The sequence below is a fragment of the Podarcis cretensis genome, assembly GCF_951804945.1.
Source record: "Podarcis cretensis genome assembly, chromosome: 12".
Classification (NCBI taxonomy): domain Eukaryota; kingdom Metazoa; phylum Chordata; class Lepidosauria; order Squamata; family Lacertidae; genus Podarcis; species Podarcis cretensis.
In genome coordinates this window covers 43,704,166-43,717,896 of record NC_137181.1, presented here as the reverse complement: position 1 = coordinate 43,717,896, position 13,731 = coordinate 43,704,166, and the positions used below count along the sequence as shown (strand labels likewise).

The following is a 13,731-nucleotide window of genomic DNA, read 5'->3' as shown; positions in this document are numbered from 1 at the left end:
TATGTTACCTGTATCTTTTATCTATATTTCACAATTCCACCTCTGAACCATTTGTTAATTGTCAATATACTACCTAAATTCTGTCAGCTAAAAAGTGAACATAGCATTATTAAATCAGTATTTTAAACCTGTTCTGAATAGACAGCTTCTCTTTCACTTTCTCTCTTTCTCTTCTTTTTTATTTTTTGCTGTCAGGCTGCTCATAATATAACCCGATAGCAGAGTATTTGTGTGCCACAAATACAACATTGCTGAATCATGTTCAGTTTGCTATTATCTGCACGCAAACACAGCAATGCTGCTGTTGACTATCTTTCACCTTGTACATATGATTTCTCCTCCCCCTTTTATTTTATCTCTGTCCCTGCATCTTTGTTAAAATTTCTGCCATCAGAACAACAGCTAATATCTGGTCTTTGATACCGAGCAGAGAAGAATAGGCAGAAGATATGCAACTGTGCATGTTTTACTTTAAAAGAGATGGGTTGTATTTTTAAAATAATGTCTAGCAATACATGCTGTGATCTGTATGTTTCCATAGCTGGTAACAGATGTAATAGCCTGGGAGCTCATTACGAAGGGCCTGCCTTGCAGTATGGATCTCATATACCTTAGATACATTAGGCAGCAACTACACAATAAAGTTTAAATTGGACTTGTCAGCATTGAAATGGCTTGGATTTGCAGCAACTCAGAGGGTGTATTAGAGAATTTGCATTGAGCTGACAATGGAGGGAAATGTAAACATGATCATGGTTAAACCTTGGGATTGGGGGAAATCCTGTATAAGCAGTCTACAGGCTGGCAAACAACCTCATCTTGCCAAGTGTACTGCTCTTACCTTTTCCCAATTGAACACAGCTTTATAATAAAAGTCTCGGGTGATACAACAGCAGCTATTCCTTTCCCTGTTCCCTTTCAATGACTTTGTTCCTTGACCCAACTGAAGATGTGCCAGTTCAACAGGGACCAAAGATAATAAATGAAATTTAGTAATTGATGCTTACATGGGAGTAGCTAGGATTTATGTTGGGGGGCAGAACCTCAGTTAATTAAGTATTTTTATTGATTTACTTGGTTTAGGGGAGGGCAGCTGTCACTCTGCCCGCCTTAGCTACAACCACAAATGCTTAGATATTGGTATTTCATGCCTCCTAATTTGAAGTACAATATTAGAAAGCATTCTCTGAACTTTGTAGAAAGCCAGCTTTAGAATCAAATCTGACTGCAAAGCCCCTTTAGCCCGACACATTTAATTTAACTGTTTTGTATTATTTGAGAGGTCCCCTATAAGGCCCTGGTCCCTGATTCAGGTCAATCACTTATCTGATCCACTAAAGCAGGCATAGGCAAACTTGGCCCTCCAGATGTTTTGGGACTACAACTCCTCATTATCCCTGACCACTGGTCCTGTTAGCTAGGGATGATGGGCGTTGTAGCCCCAAAACATCTGGAGGGCCGATTTTGCCTATGCCTGCACTAAGTTCTGATGCCCCTTAATACTTCCCATAATAACCTGCTACCACCATGTACAGTACTGATTTACAAAAAGCAATTGGACTCCCCTTCTGTCTACTTAGCTATATAATCCAAAACCAGGATGCGGAGGTGAGATCTGCTAACCTAGGATTGTATCCATAGGCAGCAGTATCCATAGGCAGCACTCTGCTTGCACAAATTCACAAAATCACAAAATCACTTCTCCTTCTGCTTCCCCACTGAGCTACTGTGATTCCATGGAATATTCAAGTACATTTTAATTTCTGTTTGCAAAATACTTACTTAACCATTTTTGATTATTTGCAAACAACGTGGAAATGTTACTGTCTATGTACACTTCCCAGTTTCTTTCCGTATAACCACACATATATGGCTGACATAATACTATATTTCAGAAACAAGAACTAGTTTTCACAGTGAAAGATACATGTCCTGTATCCTACTTAGATATGAATAAATTCTTTGAAAATATGGCTGTCCTGATTTAATATATTGCTACACATTTATACAAACCTAGATTTTCATCTGACAATACATCTTCTGAGCCCGCTATTTCAAATGAACTTCTTAATGTTATTTTCCTAAAACACACACACACAGAGAGAAAGTTGATGTATTTGTTGTGAATATCTAATCAAGAAGAATCAGATAATATTTGAAACATATACTTCTATATGCAGAAAGCATTCTCTTCCAAATCCTGCCTTTATACGAGAAGTGTATTGCTAGGTATTTGTGAAAAGCACCTCATCTTTAAAACCTTTTCGGTTACTACTTGTAGGCATAATTTATCACAAACCACTTGATCATTTATTAATAGGATTATGTCCCTTTGGTGTCCCCATGATAAGAGGAAATGTTAGAAGGGGCAATTTTTATCTATATTTGTATTGAGCTAAATCTTTAAACAATAATTGCAGGCTAAATTTTAGTCACTGTTTTAAGTCATTTTGCATCCACTAATCAGATAGATAAATAGTCTAAATTATGTGTGAAAGTGACCGTCTGCTCTAACTAAACAAAAATAAAAGCTTGTAAGAGACAAGTTGAATGTTTAATCTATAAGCATGAATATTAAATATTATAGGGCTTGATCCTAAATGGGGTGAGAGTGGGAATCTGAAGGAAATTTAACTGCCCACTCAGAACCTCAGAAGTGAGGTTGAAGAAACACTCTTTTGCTCCTTCATCTGTTTTGAAGTTTCCTGCTTTTAAAAAGTTTTCTCTCTACTGAAAACAACCCCCCACCCCGGAAAAAATAAGGAAGTATTTTGTTACCCTAGCACAAAAAATCCGTATGCTCAAATTCATATATCCGCCTTGCAAACAAATCAGAACAGTTGCTCAGTAGAGACCGAACATGGTCTAACCACCACATAAGCTCTGTGCAAGGAAATCAGAATGAATGCCAAGTGCCAACAAGTGCAAAAATCGTTTCCTTCAGAATCATGGGAGCCACCAGGGCATTTTTCTCAGCCGGAACTCACCAGAACTCAGTTCTGGTACCTCTCAGGTAGGCACCATTGCCATTATAAGAGAAGGAGGAGTTCATGGTGAGTTCCAGCTCCTCTTTTTCTAGAAAAATCACACTGGGAACCACCATTTTATAACAACACCACTTGGCACAGTAATCGTAGTCTTAATAGGCTGCCGAAGGGATGGTTTAAAAAAGTAACCAAATAAAGTCAAACTAACCCAATGGTTACCTTTTCTTTCTTCCAATTCTGCAACTACTTTGCCCTCCACAAGTTTTTGTCCAGGTTCTTGTCTAAGAAACATAACAAAAAAAACATACTTTGAAGCTTTCCGTATTTAATATTTTTATTTAACACGATGTTATGTTTGCTGCTGGGATCAGTATGCTTGAGCTAAACTTCCCTCGCACACCCCAGTCGTGTTGTTTCAGTAAGATTCAAAATGTGAGCCACGGTCAACCTGGTCATTTTCCCCATCTTCACCAGGAGCCATCACAGACAACGACTGGGGACTGAGAATCTTACCATTTGGGTAGCACAACTCACATAGGGAGTTTTAGCAGTTGAAACAGCTGGCTGGGGGGAATTCACCAACGCATGGTGGTGTTTGACCATACCTTTGTTGAAGGTTTAGTTCAACTCTTTACTCTTTCTGTAAAAGTGAAACTAATTCTCCTCTACGTCAAAAACAGTTGTGCCCAGAATTTTATTAGAATTCACAAACTCATAAAATCACTTCTCCCCCCCCCTTCAGTCCACTTCACTCCCATCACATATTTTGGTCGACACATGTCCAAAATGTACGCTGGTTACCAATTTGTATAATGTCAAAAAGTGTTACCATGGTAAGGTGACAGAGGTGTTATATTGTTTCATTTCTAAGTGAGATTCTATATTTAAATTCTCTCTATATTTATCTCTTTATTCTCTATATTTATCTCTTTAAACTCTCATCCCCTCCCCCAAAATTGTTCACTTAAAATTTTGATTAAGCATAATACACAGAGAAAATAGGAAAATGTATGAACTAATGGGACCAACCTCAAATTCAAGCAGATTTTAAATAAGCTAAGGACAATACTGTATCTCAAACAAGGTTGCAAAAAAAAAAAAAATCAAGTATGAGATCGGTGAAAATGAAACAACTATGTCAGACAGGTTATTATTATTATTATTTATTGTGTTTATACACTAACCTTCGCCTGGAGGATTCCAGGGCGGTGCACAGCTTAATAAAAACAACCATTTACACAGAATAATTTAAACGTCTAAAAGCTACAAAACTAAAAACAACATTAAAGCACAACAGCACAATAATACTGCTAGATTTAAGGAAGATTTACCTCCCCAAAGCCTGGGAAAGCTCGCATGCCTTCAGCTGATTTCTAAAAATTAATAGTGTGGGAGGCAACTGCACTTCCCTAGGAAGTGAATTCCACTATCAAGGAAATGCCACTGAGATAATGATAACAGCACCACAACAGCAGCAGCAACAACAGCAAGAACTTGAAGCTGAAAGTGTAACTTTGGTTTGCAAACGAGTAGCCTCCACCAATCCATTAAGAATGTAAGAATACATATTAAATCTTACATTTTTTCTGCAAGTGATCATGTTAGATTTGGTTTCGGCTTCTTTATTCTTTACTACATCTGAAAAAAAAAATGGTAAATGAGCAAAAGCAATAACTGAGTAAAAAATAGTTTACTGGCAAACAAAATTACTTTTCATAGTTATTCCAATCTGTTCTCTAATACATCAAGTTGTAATAACAAGACGTAGTACTGGCATAAAAAAATATTTTATTAAATATATAATTATATTATAACGGATTGAATGGTACCTTTCTGTACTGCTATAACTACCTGCACAAGATTTCCAGATTTGCACCAAACACACACATGGTTTAATCTGCTGTGGACATAAGAGCCAACTCCTGGGGGCAGAGGTCTCTTTGCCCCCCAATAAAAGATTTGAAGGGGCTGCCCCCCCAAGTTGAAGGGCATTGCCATTCAAATGGTGTGCATGTGCCACATCTTACCTGCGCCCCCCCACCTGTGGAATTGTTTTACACAGAGCTATCACCTCTGGTGGCGCTATGGGTTAAACCACAGAGCCAGGACTTGCTGATCAGAAGGTCGGCGGTTCGAATCCCCGCGACGGGGTGAGCTCCCGTTGCTTGGTCCCTGCTCCTGCCAACCTAGCAGTTCGAAAGCACGTCAAAGTGCAAGTAGATAAATAGGTACCACTCCGGCGGGAAGGTAAACAGCGTTTCCGTGCGCTGCTCTGGTTCGCCAGAAGCGGCTTAGTCATGCTGTCCACATGACCCAGAAGCTGTATGCCGGCTCCCTTGGCCAATAAAGCGAGATGAGCGCCGCAACCCCAGAGTCGATCACGACTGGACCAAATTGTCAGGGGTCCCTTTACCTTTATCACCTCTGGTGGTCGTGTTTTCCAGCAGTGGATGGTTTTGGGGGGCTGTGTTGCTCACCTGACCTCCATTTGCTTATGCTGCTGCTGCTGCTTACTGGAAAGTAGAAGGGAAGCAGGGAGGTGGTGGAGAGGTTAGTACCCTGGAAGTGCACTGCCAGAAGTGCCAGAATGGCTCTTCCAGCGCCTTTGCACCATGCTGACCTCACTGCTGCCTCACCCCTCCTCCCAGTAAGCAGCACCAGCCTCACTATCTACAACTGATATGTTCTAGAGATGTCCACATTGAGGTTTATGACACGGTCAACATGGATGAGAGATCTACAGAAAATACATTGTGTGTTACAAGGAGGACCATGGCAGCAATCCAGCCACTCCTTGAAGGGACACAGGTTGTGCAGAATCAATCCCCACATATCAAACAGGTGCATGTCATGAATGAGCGCTAAGAGTAGAAGACAGATAAAGGAGCGAGGGTCACAAGCAATCTGCATGAAGCACTTATACATATAAAGCCTTAGTTTTCATTTAACAATTTGAAATCATTATATTACTGTATACTACAATTACTAGTATATTACAATTACTGTACTTGGGAAAGAATCCACTTTGCATACAAACAAACAATGAAGTCAATATATAGAGACAGAAAGCCAGATAACTCTACCCTTTTTTGAGAGGTAGCACATTTCAAGCCTTTGCTGAGCAGAACAGGCCAGCAATTTTTTTGCTTCTTCTAATGCACTTTCATACCAGACTTTCCCCCTCTTGTATACATTTGCCTACAGAAAAACACACACATTATATTAGTTATCAAAGTACTAGTACTATGTTTCTGAAATTACAAATACGTGCAAAAAAATATGCATGGACTCAGCTAGTCTTGGATATGTTACATACACCTGCAGTTGCAAATATATATAATTATATATTTATAAATCTAAGATTATGAACCCATTTTAATACCCCTCCCCCAAATGGAAACATGCATTTTTTTAAAAAAATAGCTATCCATATCAGTTTTTAGAACTTACATGAAGTAGAGACACACACAGCTGACCCATATTTGGCAGTTTTGGGGTGACATTAAAGGACAACAAGTTGTCTATTTCTCTCATTTATATGAGGAAGAGGATTATTTGATTTTGTCTCATAGATCAAAATGTATTTGCCTCATCCTGAGTTAGGTCCTGTTGGTAGAGTTTTGAACTCTTCATTTTTGGGGGGCTTATAAATGAATGTAAATCCAGACACCTGCCTTGACTACACTGTGAAATCCAGTATCAACTACATATGCGATCAATCATTTTAAAAAATCCCATGTCATTTACAACTTTATAATTTAAACGTGGGCATTGGAAACAACACATTAACAGTGAAATTCTATACAAGTCTACTAGGAAGAAAGCCCTATTGAGTTCAAATAGTTGTACTGTAGATATGTCTTTAGCCCAAACCAGTAAAAATATGCTGTTTTACTAAGTTTTGTACTAACTATAATTAGGTCTTTGAGAATTATTTTGCTTTGAGTGGAAAGGGAAATAAAGTGAAAGTGAAGTAAAAATAAAGCTGTTTTGAGGGCTTCTGGTGTGATGAAGCACTGGTGAGAAAGAAGGCCCTATGCAGCAATGAAAAAAGGAATACAGCATAGTTTAGACAAAAGGAGACTCTGTAGTTTACAGAGAACTAGACCTGTGGAAGCTGAACTGTAGAAGCCACGCAATTCTTCACATGCTCTTGAACATGCCCAGTTCTGCTATGTACAGAGCCATTTATTGGTATCTAAACTATGTGTCATAACCATTTCAACTGTTATGCAATCTCTCTTGTAGGCTTAAGGCACAATAGTTAGCAAAACTATGAGCATGACCTGGAACCTTTGAAACAATGAACTTCAATGCAGTACTTGCTGATCAAACAATATATTGCAACTTGGTAATGCTGTTTGTTAGCATTTGCATTTACTGAACTGAAATCAAAGTTGGGGGGGAAAGAAGTCTTTAGAGGCAAAGATGAAAGGCTCCTATTCTTAATTTATACAATCCCAAAATATAGGCTATATGATTAAAGAGATTTAAGTTTAGAGGGTTACCTTAATATTATAGAAAACAAATCTAACAGAAATGCCTTTAGCTTGTTGCTAGGCACCAGTAACTAAACTCAACATCTAAACCCTGCTTATGCAGAAATTGTAAATTGCATTCTCCTTGATAATAAAGAGAACTGATTAGAAGTTATTAATATTTTCTTTCTTTTTACCATCATCTTGTCAACAGACAGTCTATTTTTTGAAGCACGGCTTGTTGGATTAGTTTCCTACAGGAAGATACAGTTTGTGTAGGGGAGCATGGAATCTCAATCTAGTCCTCTATAGACAAAAGGCTGCTTTCACCAATGTTATCTCTTCAGAGAAGGGAAGGAAACAGTTTCTGAATGCTTTCTTGACTACTGTCTTGGGCCCTGCTCTTCTTTAGTTCCAGGGCTGCTCCTACCATTAGACAGAGTGAGACAGCTGCCTCGGGTGGCTAATGTCGGAGATGAGAATCCTTCTACCATTCCCTTTGCACCTCTTAAGTTATTCTGTTGCCCTCAGGTAGGGGAGAGGATGTGGTCCTTTCACCAAGTAAGATCTGGCTTTTGCATTTGGAACAGGGAGGTGCCATCTTGACCTTTTCCTCAAGCAGCAAAATAACTTGTGTTGGCTCTGCTCAGTTCTGATCAATGCTATACCCATGTGGTACTATGAATTATGAAACCTGTACAACATAATTTTCTTCAACTAACACCCCTGCGGTTACTAGTTATCTGAGTCCAAAGTGCAGATAAAATATTTTGATTTTTCCTGTGTTTTATTTATTGAGATCCCGTAGGTAAGGTGAACATAAGTTGCAGGCTTACTGTACTACCTTTGACCAGGAATATCTGCCCTATCAATTGTTTAGTTATTTATTTACTATATTTATACAGATGCCCCATATGTTCCCTGGAACCTCCACAAAGCAAAGAAACAAACCATACCACTCATATTCCAGCAAATGTGGATTTATAAAAAGAAACAAATTTTATATCCAGAAAAATGGAGTAAAGCAAGCAAGCAAATTATTTATGTATACTGTACATCTTGCAGTTAATGCATAAAAGCAGCCTAAGAAACACTTTAGAGTTCCAGTTCAAAGTTGAGATAATAAAGCACTCAATTATAGTACCCTCCTGGGTTTATGGATCAGCTCCTAATACACAAGGTCACTTTGAACCTTTACCAAAAAAAAAAAAAAAAACCATTCATTTTCCTACCTATCAAAAATGGTGGTATCTCTTTCTCTTATAATAATAATAATATTTTTTATTTATACCCCGCCCTCCCCAGCCAAGGCCGGGCTCAGAGCGACTTACAAACAATAATAAAAACAAGAAGAATGATTACAACTTAAAAACAAAAATAAAATACAACATTAAAATAATGGAACATTAAAATATTAAAATGTAGCCTCATCGCAGGAGGAGAAGGAAAAGAAAGAAAAAGAGAGAGAGAGGGGGAATCAAATTGGCTCCAAGCCAAAGGCCAGGCGGAACAACTCTGTCTTACAGGCCCTGCGGAAAGAAATCAGATCCTGCAGGGCCCTGGTCTCATGAGGCAGAGCGTTCCACCAGGCCGGAGCCAGAGTTGAAAAGGCCCTGGCTCTGGTTGAAGCCAATCTAACTTCCTTAGGGCCCGGGACCACTAAGGTGTTGCTATTTATGGACCTTGAGGCTCTCCGTGGGGCATACCGGGAGAGGCGGTCCCGTAGGTATGAGGGTCCTAGGCCGTGAAGGGCTTTAAAGGTCAAAAGCAGCACCTTAAATCTGACCCTGTACTCCACTGGGAGCCAGTGCAGCTTGAAAAGCACTGGGTGAATATGCTCCCATGGCAGAGACCCCGTGAGGAGCCTCGCTGCAGCATTCTGTACCCGCTGGAGTTTCTGGGACAGCTTCAAGGGCAGCCCCGCATAGAGCGAATTACAGTAGTTAAGCCTGGAGATGACCGTCGCATGGATCACTGTGGCCAAGTCGGGGCGTGAAAGGTAAGGGACCAACTGCTTGATGCGGCGAAGGTGGAAAAATGTCGCCTTGGCTGTTGCTGTAACCTGCGCCTCCATGGAAAGGGAGGCGTCAAGGATTACACCCAAACTCTTAACGGAAGGCAATGGCACTAATTGGGCCCCCGCAAGAGAAGGGAGTTGGTCCCTCATCCCCATGCCATCCCGACCTAGCCATAGGACCTCTGTCTTCGAAGGATTTAGTTTCAATCGGCTCCCACGAAACCATCCAGCCACAGCTTCCAAGCATCTGGTCAGTGTGTTCGGGGTCGAGTCGGTGTGGCCATCCATCAGCAGATAGAGCTGAGTGTCATCAGCATATTGGTGACAGCCCAGCCCAAAGCTCCGGATAATCTGGGCAAGGGGGCGCATAAAGATGTTAAAAAGCATCGGGGAGAGAATTGCGCCCTGCGGCACTCCACACACCAAGGAGTGGCGCGATGACATTTCCCTCCCTAGTGCCACCCTCTGTCCCCGACCAGAGATAAAAGAGCACAACCAGTTACGGGCTATGCCCTGTATCCCCACGTCTGCAAGGCGGTGGTCCAGAAGATCATGATCGACCATGTCAAAGGCTGCTGACAAATCTAAAAGGATCAGCAGTCCTGACCCACCTCGATCCAGGTGTCTACGGAGATCATCTGTTAGGGCAACCAGAACCGTCTCCGTCCCAAAACCAGGACGGAAACCGGACTGACTCGCCTGTCTTGGGTATACCCCTTTCACAATAGGCTTGTCTCTTTATCCAGCTCTCGTGTACTCCTTTAAAATACAAATGCGCTACCAAGCAGAGTAAAATGGCTAAAAGCAGTGCTATTTTTTTCTAGAGAAAGTGGTGCTGGAACTGAGTTCTGGTGAGTTCGGACTGAGGGGGGAAAGCCCTGGATAAAACCATTTGTTATTGAAACATTTAAGATTGCACTGCCTTGTAGACATATGGTCCTGGGCTCCCTGTTTCTCTTTTGACAGCCTTTAAACTTCTAGGTCCATGCAAGGATGATCTAAGGTGTCTATACAACTGCCAGTATTGGGAGAATTAGTGTGCACAGTGACATTCTAAATCAAAACCAAAAAAACATTTACGAAAGGTTTTCCACCTCAACCATTGCAAGTCAAGCTTCCAAGCTCTGCTCTCATGGGGCCTAGACCAAGTTCTCAAGTTCTCATGGAACCCCCTTCGTTCCATGAGCTACTCCCCAGTGCCCCCTAACCTGTAAAAAAAGAATATTATTCTAAATAGTGGTTTGCACGACTCACTGAGGAACATCACACACAAAAAAATCAACACAGTAAAAAATTAATTGCTCACTTATTCAAAACCTAATTAAAACTAGTTTAATTTCCTCACAAACTTGATCCAGTGATACCAGCTTTTCAAACTTTTATAGTCATTTACACCTCCAGCTGCTGCCCCCATGCCTCTTGGTGCCCTCCTAGGTAATCCCACCATCCAGCAGGGGGTGGCACCCGCCCCCTTTGGGAACCACTGGCTTCAACTTTTAAAAGTCAAAATACAAATGGAAACGTGTTTTTAAAAGTCAAAATACTTTTGAAGCATGTCATTTTCCAACACTTAGGCTGTGTACACACTCCCATTTACTCTGCACCCAAGGCACTCCGTGTCAGGAGTGCATGCAGGAGCCAGGCCCTGTGACCGGTAGGGCTTCGCAGGACTAGGGCTTTCCTTTTATATATATATATAATTTTTATTGGTTTTTTAACATTTTCAACAGTAATTAAACATACTTTTACATCTTATTCAAATTTTTTACTTCCATCAATCCTGTCTGAAGATTTTCCAATCTAATCTCTCAGTATGCATTTCTTATCTTCCCTATTTCAAACTCATAACCAATATCACTATCTTTTTCTACTTTGTAACACTTCGTATATTTCTCCTTACAAAACTTCTTGTAGTCCTACTAGCATAATTTGTTGATTACAGTTGCTCTTCAAATAATTCATATACTTCTTCCAATCTTCTGTAAATCTCTGGTCCCGCAGGTTTCGAATCCTTCCTGTCATTTTGGCCAATTCTGCATAGTCCATTAATTTCGTCTGCCAATCTTCTTTCGTTGGAATTTCTTCTTGTTTCCATTTCTGGGCTAACAATACTCTTGCCGCAAGGACTATGGCTTTCCTAAGTTTTTTCTCAAGAGGCAAGGCGCGGCCGCACAGGTAAAGGCCAATTGGTAACTCACAGCACCTGGTGGCAAGAGCCGGGAAGGGATATAAGGTCAGCATTTCCCTTTGGCTCTTTGCCACAGCAACATGCTTCCTGCCTTGGGCTTCTTGACTCCTTGCATCCTGACCCTCGGACCCTTGGCTTCGTGACTCATTGCTTCCTGACCCTTGGACCCTTGGCTTTGTGACTCCCGGCTCTCTGGCCCTTGGCTTCCTGACTCCTGGCTTCTGGACTCTTGTTCCTGCTTCCACCCCGCCGTCTTGCCCCCGGTCCCGTCATCCTCTGCCAGGACTTCGACCGCCCATAAACCGGACCGTGACACTGCGACTGATAGTTTGGGAAGTGGTTTACCCACAACATTAGACACGATCTGGTGGTGGTGTTTTTTAATGAATTACTGTTCTGATGTGTTTTTCTCCAGCCCAGCTTTGATCAAAATTGAGAAAAATAACAACCTGGTTGTATTTTACACCAGTAATGTGCTGTCATGAATGAGCCATCTCCCAGGGAAGGGTTGCTGCCAGTGGAAGACAACAGCAAGGAACAGAGAGGGTTAACTGCCATGCAGGATGAGCATAGGTTTGTGCCAACTCCACCGCCCCTTGGAATGCCAACCGATAAGGGAATGGCGGGGAGCCAGCTAGAATGCAGTCAAAGCTTGCCGGAAACACAAACAGGCAGGGAAGAATTAAGAGACAGCTTCTCAGAGAATGGGGAAGAGTAGGGTGCTGACGCACTCAGTCTGAGGTCTCGACGAATGGGAGGGCTCCAAGATAGGAAGTAAAAAAGATGTGTGGAGCAAAAGTTCAATTGTTTCTGGTCTTGCTGGAAGCAGGCTTCAGAAGGGTCATCATGACTGATGATGGCGGGGGTTGTGTTAGAGCCGTTCGGAGTTGTCTGTTTGTTTTGACAATAAATCATCCTTTTTAATTACGCTTGCTGGGTTATCAAGCCAGGGACTGGACTCCTGACATGGGCACACAACCTTGGTTAGCAATTCTGCCTTGGGAATCCAAGCACATTCACAGATGATGTTGTGAACCCAGAAGTTTCGTTAAGATCTCATGCACAAATAGGATCAATGACATGATTTTATTTTTATTTTATTCTGGGTTGGTAAAGGCTTCAAAAGGAATAGCTGTGGGAATGTTATTAATCATGCCCTCATTTGACCTTTAGCCTTGACTACTACATTAAAAAATAATCAAAGGACCAGTAATACCACAGATCACAACAAAGGGGACAACATATGTACCCAGCACACAAACACTTTATTAAATTTTTTTGCTTTCCTAAACTTCTGAAATACATGTCCCTGCAACAAATAAAAAGGGGAATAACGTTAGTCCAAGCCAACCTCAGCCAAAATGACAACACTTTGGAAGGAAATCAGTTTTTCCATACTGTAGAATCACTTAAGATTACAAATTGGTCCTGTGCATGTTTACTTGGAAGTAAGGTCCAATGGATTGAATTTACATATAAAACTTTATTTACATATAAAACTTTATTTACATATAAATTCATCTAGAATTGTAGCTTTAGGAGACATTTCCAAGCTTGATGTCATCTAACAAGGTTGAGCAGCTGGTTAGCTTCCCATTCACCTCTCTGCGTTTGGGAAAATTAGAGTGACCCACAACAATTATGCAGGCTTTCCCAGTATTGCTTTTTTATTTTTGTACCCACTTCAGTTTCTGGTGCAATCCATTGTACATACAAGTCTTACTAAAATGAATGGTGTTGCTTCAGATGAATGTTGCTTGATGAATAATGCTCTTACCCCAAGCCAAGGCTTTCTATTAACATCCTTATTATTATTATTATTAAACTCTGAGTTAAATACAGTTTAATATTTTTTAAACAGACCCAGAGAAATCAATAGGATGGAATCTAAACTTAAGTCAACTTTAGCACAGACCCACTAAAATCAGTGGGATTAAGTTGGAATACATGACTAATTTAAGCATGCCTATCTCTGAATCCAACCCTACGTATTCTGTATAGCTGTCCAAACCATGAAGCTGTTCAGGTAGGCGAAGCTAACTTTTTAAGTATATGCACCAT

The 13,731-nt window shown here is 40.8% G+C and overlaps 1 protein-coding gene across 2 annotated transcripts in view; it reads right to left on the bottom strand.

Moving 5' to 3' along the window:
* Positions 1 to 13,731, bottom strand: part of ZCWPW2 (zinc finger CW-type and PWWP domain containing 2) — a 42,880-nt gene that overhangs the window by 8,234 nt on the left and 20,915 nt on the right. For both annotated transcript variants that reach the window (XM_079947413.1, XM_079947412.1), the window contains 4 exons: positions 6,071 to 6,185; positions 4,567 to 4,625; positions 3,207 to 3,268; positions 2,014 to 2,081 (listed from right to left, as the gene is read on the bottom strand). In XM_079947413.1, the coding sequence (XP_079803539.1) occupies positions 2,014 to 2,081; positions 3,207 to 3,268; positions 4,567 to 4,625; positions 6,071 to 6,185 (304 nt within the window). The remainder of the gene's footprint in view (positions 1 to 2,013; positions 2,082 to 3,206; positions 3,269 to 4,566; positions 4,626 to 6,070; positions 6,186 to 13,731) is intronic.